We start from the raw sequence: 11,243 nt of genomic DNA on the forward strand, positions 1-11,243 counted from the left end.
GACATTGCCTATATATAATCCTCTCAGTACTGTTTTCGCCGAAGGGATTTTATTTAGTGTTCCGTTGTCGCTCTATTAAAAACTAGGGTACATTTTGTTGGGGCGAATCCAAGAGACTCATAAAATCCTATCTTTAGAAAAAAAAGTAAAAAGAAAAAGAATATACTCTTGATATCTTTTGTTATTATCTTAACCAATAGATTTCCACTTATCAAGAATTGCCGACTAAGCCTTCATCAGACTGACACATATGGTTGGCTGATCGGAGGATAAACTAGGGAAAGTTAATAGTCCCTAGAAACCTTTATTCGGTTGAGCCATCTCGCTGCCGAAGTATTCAGATATAAATAAATTCGGAAAGTAAATATAGTTCTACTAATAGAACTAGACCAACTCTTATGTTTGGTATTTTACTGAGGCCTTTTAATGGCCTCGTCCAAATATCTGATATGTAAAATGAAAAAGGTATTAATTAATAAAACCGTTAAAACCCATTTAGGAAACTTAGGTTCCTCGTACTATTAAGAGTACGTTTATAGTTTACGTACTGCTTAAAAATATATTTATAACATAGAGTCTAATCTGGAGGCCCGGCTATTACACCAGGGATACATAACCATTTACCGGATATGTTATCAAACTTCGTACCGGACTTTAACAAATCCGTACGTGAGTTACTAGCCACTGATTGGAAATGTAACCCCAAGTGGTTTAAACTGGCTCAAAAGATATTTGGGCCACATACAATTGACATGTTTGCTGCACATCATAATGCACAACTTAAGAATTACAGGACTTTAAATCATCCTTTGCGAGATGCCTTTCAACTAGACCTCTACAAACATAATGCGTGGGCTAATCCACCATGGCAGTTAATTGCCCAGTTACTAAATTATGTGCATATACACAAAGCTATCATCACGTTGTGTTGCCCATTACGGAGTAAAGATCCATGGCCCAATAAATTAATAAGCATGATACAATGCGAGCCAATATATTTAGATAGGGAAGTAGATATATTCCTAAATCAGGGTACCCGAGCCGTCCAGAAGACGACCTGGAGACATAATATAATATGTCGTATAGATCCCATTGGAACATCCAAATGGACCTCTTCTGAGACCTTCCTTAACAAGGTCAAAGAATCAGAGATTCCACTCTCTACTAATTTGAACTGTAAGCAGTTCAAAAGGCAACATAGCACTTGAAGTCTGTGCACAAGAAATACAATCTACTAATGACACTATTATTAAGAAGTATCAATCTCTAGCTAGGACTCTGTTTAATATCTTAACGTCCAAGTCCGAAGTCTTTCAAACCCTATTTTTAAAGGGATTAATGAAAGATAATCCTGAAGCGTAATCAAACGCACATGAGCGCACTTATGACACTCATGCAAAAGAAGGACAGGAGTCTTGAAACACTACAGACTTAGAGACCACGCAAGTGGATTCTCAACACCCTACCTTTATTCTGGAAGAGCAGAATGATAAAAACATTATTTGCTTGGCTGACGCAAAACCATAAGCTTAAATACCAGAACGTAGTAGACGCACTTAAAAATGTCAAGCGAAATGGGATCGCGCACCCTAAGCTGGCAACTTTAGTTGACAGAGTATATCAGTCATGTGCAGACTGTGATCTCAATCAGATCAAGCGCTATAGGTTCGCACCGCTTAAAAGTGTGACTGAAGATGTTCCATGGCGCAGGGTCATCATTGATCTGGTTGACCTGCCCACGTCCGAGCACACAGGCGACCGTTACATTTGCCACTTCTTTGATGTGGCGTCACGGTTTAACTTACTCTATCCATTAAAGGATAAGAATACGCAGACCATGGCAGAATTATGTTGCCAAGTTTTTGCTGACCACGGGTGGCCAGGTATTATGTGCACTGATAACGGTAGTGTGTTCTGAGATGACGTAATGAAATCGCTAGTACTCGTATCAGGCATATGCCATAAGAGAGGTGTGCCATATAAACCGCAAACGCAAGGCGCGAATGAAACGCGCCATAGAAGACTTAAGTTCTTCTTGCGTACTGCATTAACGGATGATGCAGATGATTGGCCAGTGAGTACAAACACAGATGAACGAGTATGCTGATCCGGTTACAGGAACTACATCCTCTCACTATTTTCGTGGCAGATATAGTGAGTTACAAATCCCCTTTAACTAGGACGAACCTGATCACCATGAGATACCATGGTTAGAGAAGGTACAACGCATACACAACGTTGTATATCCTTGCTTGCGAGAGACACGTAATGTGGCCTTATTAAAAAGGCAAAATACATGGAATGCTACCAAAAAGATAGCAGAGTATCAGGTTGGAGACAGAGTTAACATCCGTCAACGTAATCCCGATGCTACTGTACTAACATCGAAATGAATAGGACCATATATAATCTCTGTAGCCGACACTAGAAGTGGAACCTATGAGGTTAATAACCCCGACGGTTCAGTGCTTTGAATATAGCCAATATTCAGATTCCGACTACAGAGATTATTCTCGCAAGAAGACATGATTCTACTGCACCTCTTGACCGCTCCGACTTCAAAGATATTATACGGAGAACGGATAAAGGAGGATATACATACTATCGTACACGCTTTATAGACGGTACAATCGCTGAGTTAACTTCAGACGCTTTTGACAATCAGGACTATTTAAAGGCCTTTAACAGAAAATGACATAAATGCCTAAATAAGTCACAGGCTGAAAAAGATAGCATGTTCCCATCGTCTGAAGGCACGGAAGTTAAAACTTACCCGCCAACAGCATTTATACCGAGCTTTACTGCTCATCCTTCGTATGTTCCAAAAACATTAAAGTGTAAAAAACGTCCAATCGACCACCACAGACCTACTGGACCTAAACCCAAAACTCACAGGGTAACCGAGAACGCTTAACTTCTCCGCCTGAAAAACATTAACTATACGTTACGCTACTTAATGTTTTCGACCCGTTTTCCTTTCTCGCTTTTTATTAACCCATAATCAGCTTGAGTGAGCAACTCGCTTCTCCTGGGTCTCAAAGCTGGGTGATACTTATATATTTCCTACGCGTTTAATTACTATCAGGCGTTAATGTCGCCTTGATAGACCGAAACTTACAGTACCTACTTCTCCAAAAGCGTTGTTTATGATATTATATATTGAGTGTTCTACCTTCTTCTGTATAATTTCATATAGAGTATTCTACCATCTTCTTCACTAGCGGTGCTTTTGATATTATATTTAGATTGTCGTATCTTCTTCCCCACTCGCGTTGTGTATGGTAAAATATAGGGAGTGCTGTACCTACTTCCGTACTAGCGCTAAATATGATATCATATCATGTGTTGTCCCTACTTCCCCAAAAGCGTTGTTTATGATATATATTGAGTGTTCTATCTTCTTCTGTATAATTTCATATAGTGTGTTCTACCTACTTCTTCATTAGCGGTGCTTTTGATATTATATTTAGATTGTCGTACCTTATTCCCCGCTCGCGTTGCGTATGGTAAAATATAGAGTGTGTTGTACCTACTTCCCTATTAGCGTTATATCTGATATCATATCACGTGTTGTACCTACTTCACCAAAAGTGTTGTTTATGATATTATATATTGAGTGTTCTACCTTGTTCTGTATAATTTTATATAGAGTGTTTTACCTACTTCTCCACTAACGGTGCTTTTGATATTAAATTCAAATTGTCGTACCTTCTTCCCCACTCGCGTTGTGTATGGTAAAATATAGGGAGTGTTGTACATACTTCCCTACTAGCGTTATATATGATATGATATCATGTGTTGTACCTACTTCCCCAAAAGCGTTGTTTATGATATTATATATTGAGTGTACTACCTTCTTCTGTATGATTTCATTTAGAGAGTTGTAACTACCTCCCTACTAGCTTTGTGTAGGATACAATATATATTTTTTTCTACCTAGTTCCCCACTAGCTTTGTTTAAGATATCATATCAAGTGTTGTACCTACATCCTCATTCGGGTTTTGCATGATATACTTTAGAAAGTGTTCTGCGTTGTGTATGATATTATATAGGGGCTGTTGTACCAGCTTTTCCACTAGCGTTGTGTATGATATCATATGAAATGTTGTTATACTTACTTACTTGCGTGGTGTATGGTATCATATAAACTAGCGTTAATGAATGATATCATATAGAGAGTGTTCTACCTACTTCCCCGCTAGCTTTGGGTATGGTATCCTTCGAAGTGTTGTGTATGATATCATATAGAAAGTGTTCTACCTACTTCCCCACTAGTGTTGTGTTTGACATTATATTAGGGAGTATTCTACCTAGTTCCCCACTAGCATTGTGTGAGATATCATATCAAATGTTGTATCTACTTACCCACTAGCGTTGTGTATGGTATCATATGAAGTGTTGTACCGACTTCCTGACTATCGTTACGGATGATATCATATAGAGAGTGTTCTACCTACTTCCCCCTAGCTTTGCGTATGGTATTCTCTGAAGTGTTGTGTTTGATATCATATAGAGCGTGTTCTACCTACTTCTTCACTAGGGTTGTGTCTGACATCATGTTAGTAAGTATCCTATCTACTTCCCCACTATCGTTGTGTATGATATCATATGAAGTGTTTTACCTAGTTCCCCAGCTGCATTGTGTATGATATCATTTAGAGAGTGGTTTTGTATTTCCCCGAAAGCGGTACTTTTGATATCGTATCAAGTGTTGTACCCACTTCCTCACTTATTTCGTGTGAAAATGTTACAGCCAGTAAGCATTGCGTACGATATCATATAGAGAGTGTTGTACCTAATTTTCCATACAGTATATACGTATATGCAATAGATAATAATATACAATAGGTACGTATATACAACAAACACTTATATACTATAGATAAGAATATTAAAAAGTACGTATATAGATTAGATACGTATATACAACAGATAAGAATATACAATAAATACGTATTACAATGAATAAGTATACACAATAAATATGTATATACGATATCTACGTATATACAAAAGATACGTATATACAATAGATAAGAATATAAAATAGATTCTTATAGATAAAGATACATTTATACAATATATACGTATATACAATAGATAATAATATACAATAGGTATGTATATACAATAAATGCGTATATACAATAGATACGTATAGATAAGAATATTAAATATATACATGTATACAATAGATACGTATATACAATAGATAAGAATATACAATAAATACGTACATACAATAAATACGTATATACAATAAATACATATATACAATAAATACGTATATACAATAGATACGTATATACAATAAATACGTATATACAATAGATAAGAATATACAATAGATAAGAATATTAAATAAATACGTATAAATAATAGATACGTACAATATACAATAAACACGTATATACAATATGTATACACACACTCCGAGCTGCTTTCAAAACGTTCAGAATATACTTCATAGTTAGTGTGAATGTAACTCCATTAGATTGTCCCCGTGCACAGTGCAGGTGTGCTTGCGCAGAAGTGTACGTACGCTTCCTGTTGTGTGTAGTTAATATATCTTTCACCGATTGTGGGATTTGGGGATTATTCCACCGTCATAGGTACATACTACCAGAATCGAAGCCGACAAGGAAGCGGGGGTTTGAAGCAAGTAATAAACCATTGACTAAATAAACAAAAGTCCCTACTAGTTGTTTTTATACTCAGTTACAGTCCGTTTAATAGTTTGCTTTCGTATACTGTCCAGTTACAGTCCGTTTAATAGTTTGCTTTCGTATACTGTCCAGTTACAGTCCGTTTAATCTTTACCAATTCATTCATCTCCCATTCTCGAGGCGTGCTTAGTAGTCGCTTAAAGGATGAAACGGCAGAGCTCTATATCGCCAAATTGAGCACAATCCGAGCCATATCTATTTATAAGTTACAAAGCAAATGCCCATTGTGTCTAAAGTGGTAGGTAAGGTATCTGTGGTGTTCCCACGGCGTACAGACCTTTACGACACCAAACCCCTATTTGAAACATCTACCTACAGTTTCATGTTAATCACTACTTTCCCATTGGACGAACCTGACTGCTCGATGACGTACTTGTGCGCCTCTTGCACATCCTTTAGGGCAAAGCTGCGCCCGACCTTCGGCTTTAAAGTCTCGTTCGCTAGCCCAGCCTGAATGTACGCGTGGGCTTCTTTCTTGTCCTCGGGTGTAGATTGTCCTGTTTTTATTTTTTAGGACACATTGGGGTTGCATATGTGACATGAAAATCTGGATGGTATACGCGATAGTACGAATGATATAGCAACTGTAATGGTCTCAACTAGAGATGGTACAGAGTAGTGTCGAGTGCTGACTGTCCTTCAATCTAGCACACACACACACATACAATACACTATCTATACCTTGAAACAACACAACACACACACACATACAATACACTATCTACACCTACGACACAACACAACACACACAATACATTATCTATACCTTGAAACAACACACCACACACATACTCATACAATACATTATCTATACCTTGAAACAACACAACACACACATTCAATACACTATCTACCTCGAAACGACTAGCATTCATTATGATAAATAGGATTTGTAGCGTCTTCTCTACCGTCTGGTCAGATTCGAAGTATATACGCTCTCAAGCACCTTGTATTCAAGTACCTAAAGCATTCTACGTCCTTGAATATAGTCTGAGTGTGCACTTTGCATACTACACTCCCGAGAGATATGACCAGAGCACACCCAGCGTACGATAAGCCTTCTCGGTAACACTCGACGGGATAGTCGAGTGCCCGTCAAGTAGAGATAGTGCGGATCAACTATTGATACCGGACATCCCCCAGTATTGACATGTATGGATGTCTATACAGAATACAACATGTGAATGGACTAATCAAGGCACACGGTTAGGGGCTTATATGTACACCGAGCAAGCCTATTCGTACACACAGATGGAGAATATATATATATATATACATACAAATACATAACAACACACCCAGTTGACAATAAATACGGATGTACACACCTAGAGCACATCCCATGACACATGACTCCGTGGCCATAGTCAGGCGCGGGTCGAATTCAATAGTACCGCGGTTGCCAATGACAACCACTTTGCCGTGACGAGCAATCATCTTAAGGTCATTGCACAGGTTGGCGTTTGCAAGCATCTCCAAAATAACGTTGAACCCTCCGGGGGTGTGTGCTTTGAGCTTGTCGAGGTAGTCTGTGTCACGGTGGTTGAAGCACGCGTCTGCAGACAGATGGTACGTGAGATGTGTGAGTGTGCACGTATGAGGGTACGGTGTAGGCGTACGTACACGTTTGAGAATGGGTGGTGTGACTGTGTTGAGCTGGTCGAGATAGTCGGCGACCCGGTGGTTCAAGCAGGTACAGGCAGATGAATTGAATATATATATATATATTCAAACTCGTACATATATATTTATATATATATCATACCCGCACGATTAGGTACACATACGAGTATCCTCTCCTACGACATATGCGGGGATAAAAACGTGACTGGTATTCAATTGTGAAGGTGGCCAAGCACTGGGCATTGAAAGGCATTGTGGTGTTCATTTGTCCCGTTTGCTGTACCCCTCTGGCTGAAGGAGGAGCTATCTGTAGCACAATCTCCGATAGGCAACGCACAGGCAAGTATGGAGTGTACTTGTATATACAAACACACACATACGTACAATACATATATACATACATACAAACATATACATCCGTTCAATACATACATACATACATACAAGCATATACATACGTACATACAAACATATATACATACATATGCACTTGGCATGGCATATAATTGCAGGGGAAACGCAAACCTTTGGAAAATAACCACTCAATACACTTATGTGCATCTATTAATTGTTTGGTTAGAAGTCGGACGTCGTGCCAAGATAACCCGGCGTTCCATACAGAAGCCGTACATATACTTCGTTTACATACCAAAATAACACATACATATGCCCTTACAAACACACACACATATATATGAATACATATACTTCGTTTACATACCAAATAACACATACATATGCCCTTACAAACACACACATAAATATATGAAGACATATACTTCGTTTATATACGAAATAACACATACATATACCCCCCACCACACAAATACAATACATATACTATCCCCACCCCCCCCCATACATACCCGCCCCTGCCTCCAGGACTGCTTTGCACCCGTCTTCACTTCCGGCCGTGCCTACTACCGTCATGCCGTGGGCTTTGCCCATCTGCACTGCGCCTATGCCCACGCCACCGGATGCCCCATGCACCAGAAGTGTGTCAGAGGATTTGGCCTCTGCACGCAAGAACAAGGCCCTGTGAGCGGTTGAGAAGGGTACGTTGATGGCTGCACCCTGGGCAATAGGTGGAGAGGAGATGGGTTGGGTTGGTTTGGAGAAGGTTTTAAGTAACGGGATGACCAGGGTTGGGTGTTGAGTGGTTTGGGCGTATTCGGACGGTGTTGGTAGGTATCTAACCAATACAGGAAAACGTTTGAACGTATGAATAACCGAGGAGAGGGTGTAGTCATTGCGGGGTTGGGGAAGTGCGAAACGGATAGAACAGTGCATACTGCAGTGTGTGTGAACGGGTCACGTAGCAATGACGCGAGGTGTGGGGTATTGGTAGCGTGTGCTTGTGCACAGGAACTACACGATCTGTTGGTAGTTGTCATAGCCACACCAATACTCGCGCTCGATATGTTTTAGGGCGTAGGGTTTAGTAAAACCCTAACCCTAACCGGCAAGCGACAGGCATGTGGGGGGGGGGGTTATGTTTGGGTACGTATGTGTGAAGTGGTGAAGCAGACGCTGAATTGCCTGGTATGGGAGTGTGTATGTGTTTGTTACCAGGCAAAGCATGCACAACTGCTTGTATGACCAGTGCTGGGTGTGCGTATGTACCAGAGACCCATTTTTCGGGTTTTAGGACAGGGCAATAGTCACACCCGCAACAAGGCCTGCGATACCTTTAACAGGCATGCGCAACCAAACCATTACGCACATACATTCAATAACTTATTCTACAACCTTGCGCATATGGGCCAAAGGAGGTCGTGTGTTGTCGTTCAGCGGAACACATAGGCATATACACAAACACACACATATATATGTATATAATACATATACATATATATACATATATATATTAAATACATATATACAAGCCTATTCCCCTCACGCACGAGTGTGTCAATGCCCTTGCCTACCTGCTCAAACGTAGCCGCTTCAGGCAACGCATGTACATCGACCTCATTACAGAGTGCTGCGTGTGCGTATGTCCCTGTGATTGACCCAGACAGGTACACACGATCACCCACCACCACATGTGTAACACCTTTACCAGTCGCCAATACCACACCAGCAGCGTCCGCCCCAGGAGTGTACGGAAGCGTGGGCTTGCGAGCGTAGGTGCCCTGTGGTGATGCAACGTAGGAATAAGTATATGCGATTGGTAAGAAGAATGTATAGGGGCAATACATATATATATACATCATCCCCCCAGAGGTGTGTACTTAGGCTTGGGTGTGTGCGCACGTGTGCTGTGGTGACCTAGGCGTATAAAGTAGCTATAAGATAACAAGTAAAACAGACAGACACATGACTGGATCAAGGCATAACAACCAGGTAATCCAGCCAAAGCAATATACGAATACGTACATCTGTATATATGGTAGTCGCAGTAGCCAGAGTGACCTATAGAGCGTTTAAGGACAGTGACAGATTACACAATAGACACACCTTGGATTGGTGTACAAACGGGAGCGAATGTGTGGAACTTCGTTTACGAAAACATACGAACACATTATTGATACGAGATATACACTCACATACATATACAGATCGCATATATGTATATAAATATACCCCTCTATATATACAGTTACATAAATGCATATACATATATATATATATACATACACACACACACAAACACACACGTATAAATATACATACATTCATTCACATACCTGTCTGATGTACGTATCCACCGGATTGACACCCGCAGCCTTGACTGTGACCAGCACTTGGCCGTCTCCGGCGGTAGGCGTAGTGACTTCTTCCACAAGCAACTTCTCCGGACCCCCGAACTCGTGCACAACGCATGCTTGGTAGTTCTATAAATAAACACGGCACACCAGCGTACGTGGGGAAGAATGTGAGAATGGAGGCTATGCCAGTTATTGATGTTTGTTATCACAGACTGAATAAGACCATACATTGGTGTGAGAGTGGAGGCTATCCCAGTTACTGATGTGTATTATCACAGACTGAATACGACTCCATACATTGGTGTTATGGGTATATCCGGATGATACGGACTCAGGTCAGTGCTATGACACGAGGGCAAAGGCAGACAGCGGGTTGCCGCAGCATGCACATGTTTGTTTACAGGGAAGTAGCTTCTGCAAATACACACACACACACATATATATACACACATCCATATATATATATATATATATATACACACATACATATATATATATATATATATATATACACACATATATATACACACACACATATATATATACACACGCATATATATAATATATTTATAGGGTCGTCTTCAAACCTGCAGAAAAGCCATGCACCTATAAATCACAAGCAATCAATACAAGAGGGATAGCTGAACACACTGACGCATAGCCTATCATACTCGCAATACAAATAACAAGTGAGTGTAGGTAGATGCGTAGATTAAAATATGATACTTGCAATACAAATAACAGGTGAGTGTAGGTAGATGCGTAGATTAAAATAGTGTGGTTTCACACTGCTGTGACAGTCGTTCCTGTAACGCCATACCAACTACATACACAAGCACGTGCATGGCAGAACCCTAACAACCCTACACGTGGATCTGAGCACAATGCACAAGGCGGAAGGATACGTGGTCAGACTAACAAGGTCAAATAACTATATGAACTAGCAAACATGGTGAGAGACTGTAGACTTCATATGTACTCAATGGTTGTAGCATACACAAATACATGCATGTATGTACACTTCACGCTAAATAACATGTATGATATTGTAGTTTCTCAAACCTATTCAAACTTGGTATATATATATATGAACGTCTATGTAAATGAATATCAATAGATATATAAGTACATTATATATATATACACAAATACATAGATACATACAGACACACACACATTCAT

The 11,243-nt window shown here is 39.9% G+C and overlaps 1 protein-coding gene across 1 annotated transcript in view; it reads right to left on the reverse strand.

Annotated features, from left to right (window-relative positions):
* Positions 1-5,727: 5,727 nt before the first annotated feature.
* Positions 5,728-11,243, reverse strand: part of SARC_10942 (hypothetical protein) — a 6,444-nt gene continuing 928 nt past the window's right edge. Inside the window, exons 2-6 of the mRNA XM_014294990.1 lie at positions 10,041-10,187; positions 9,279-9,485; positions 8,217-8,424; positions 7,056-7,283; positions 5,728-6,224 (exon numbers count right to left, since the gene is read on the reverse strand). Coding sequence (XP_014150465.1) covers positions 6,040-6,224; positions 7,056-7,283; positions 8,217-8,424; positions 9,279-9,485; positions 10,041-10,187 — 975 coding nt within the window. The 3' untranslated portion in view covers positions 5,728-6,039. The remainder of the gene's footprint in view (positions 6,225-7,055; positions 7,284-8,216; positions 8,425-9,278; positions 9,486-10,040; positions 10,188-11,243) is intronic.

The sequence above is a fragment of the Sphaeroforma arctica genome, assembly GCF_001186125.1.
Source record: "Sphaeroforma arctica JP610 unplaced genomic scaffold supercont1.1452, whole genome shotgun sequence".
NCBI classification, from domain to species: Eukaryota; class Ichthyosporea; order Ichthyophonida; genus Sphaeroforma; species Sphaeroforma arctica.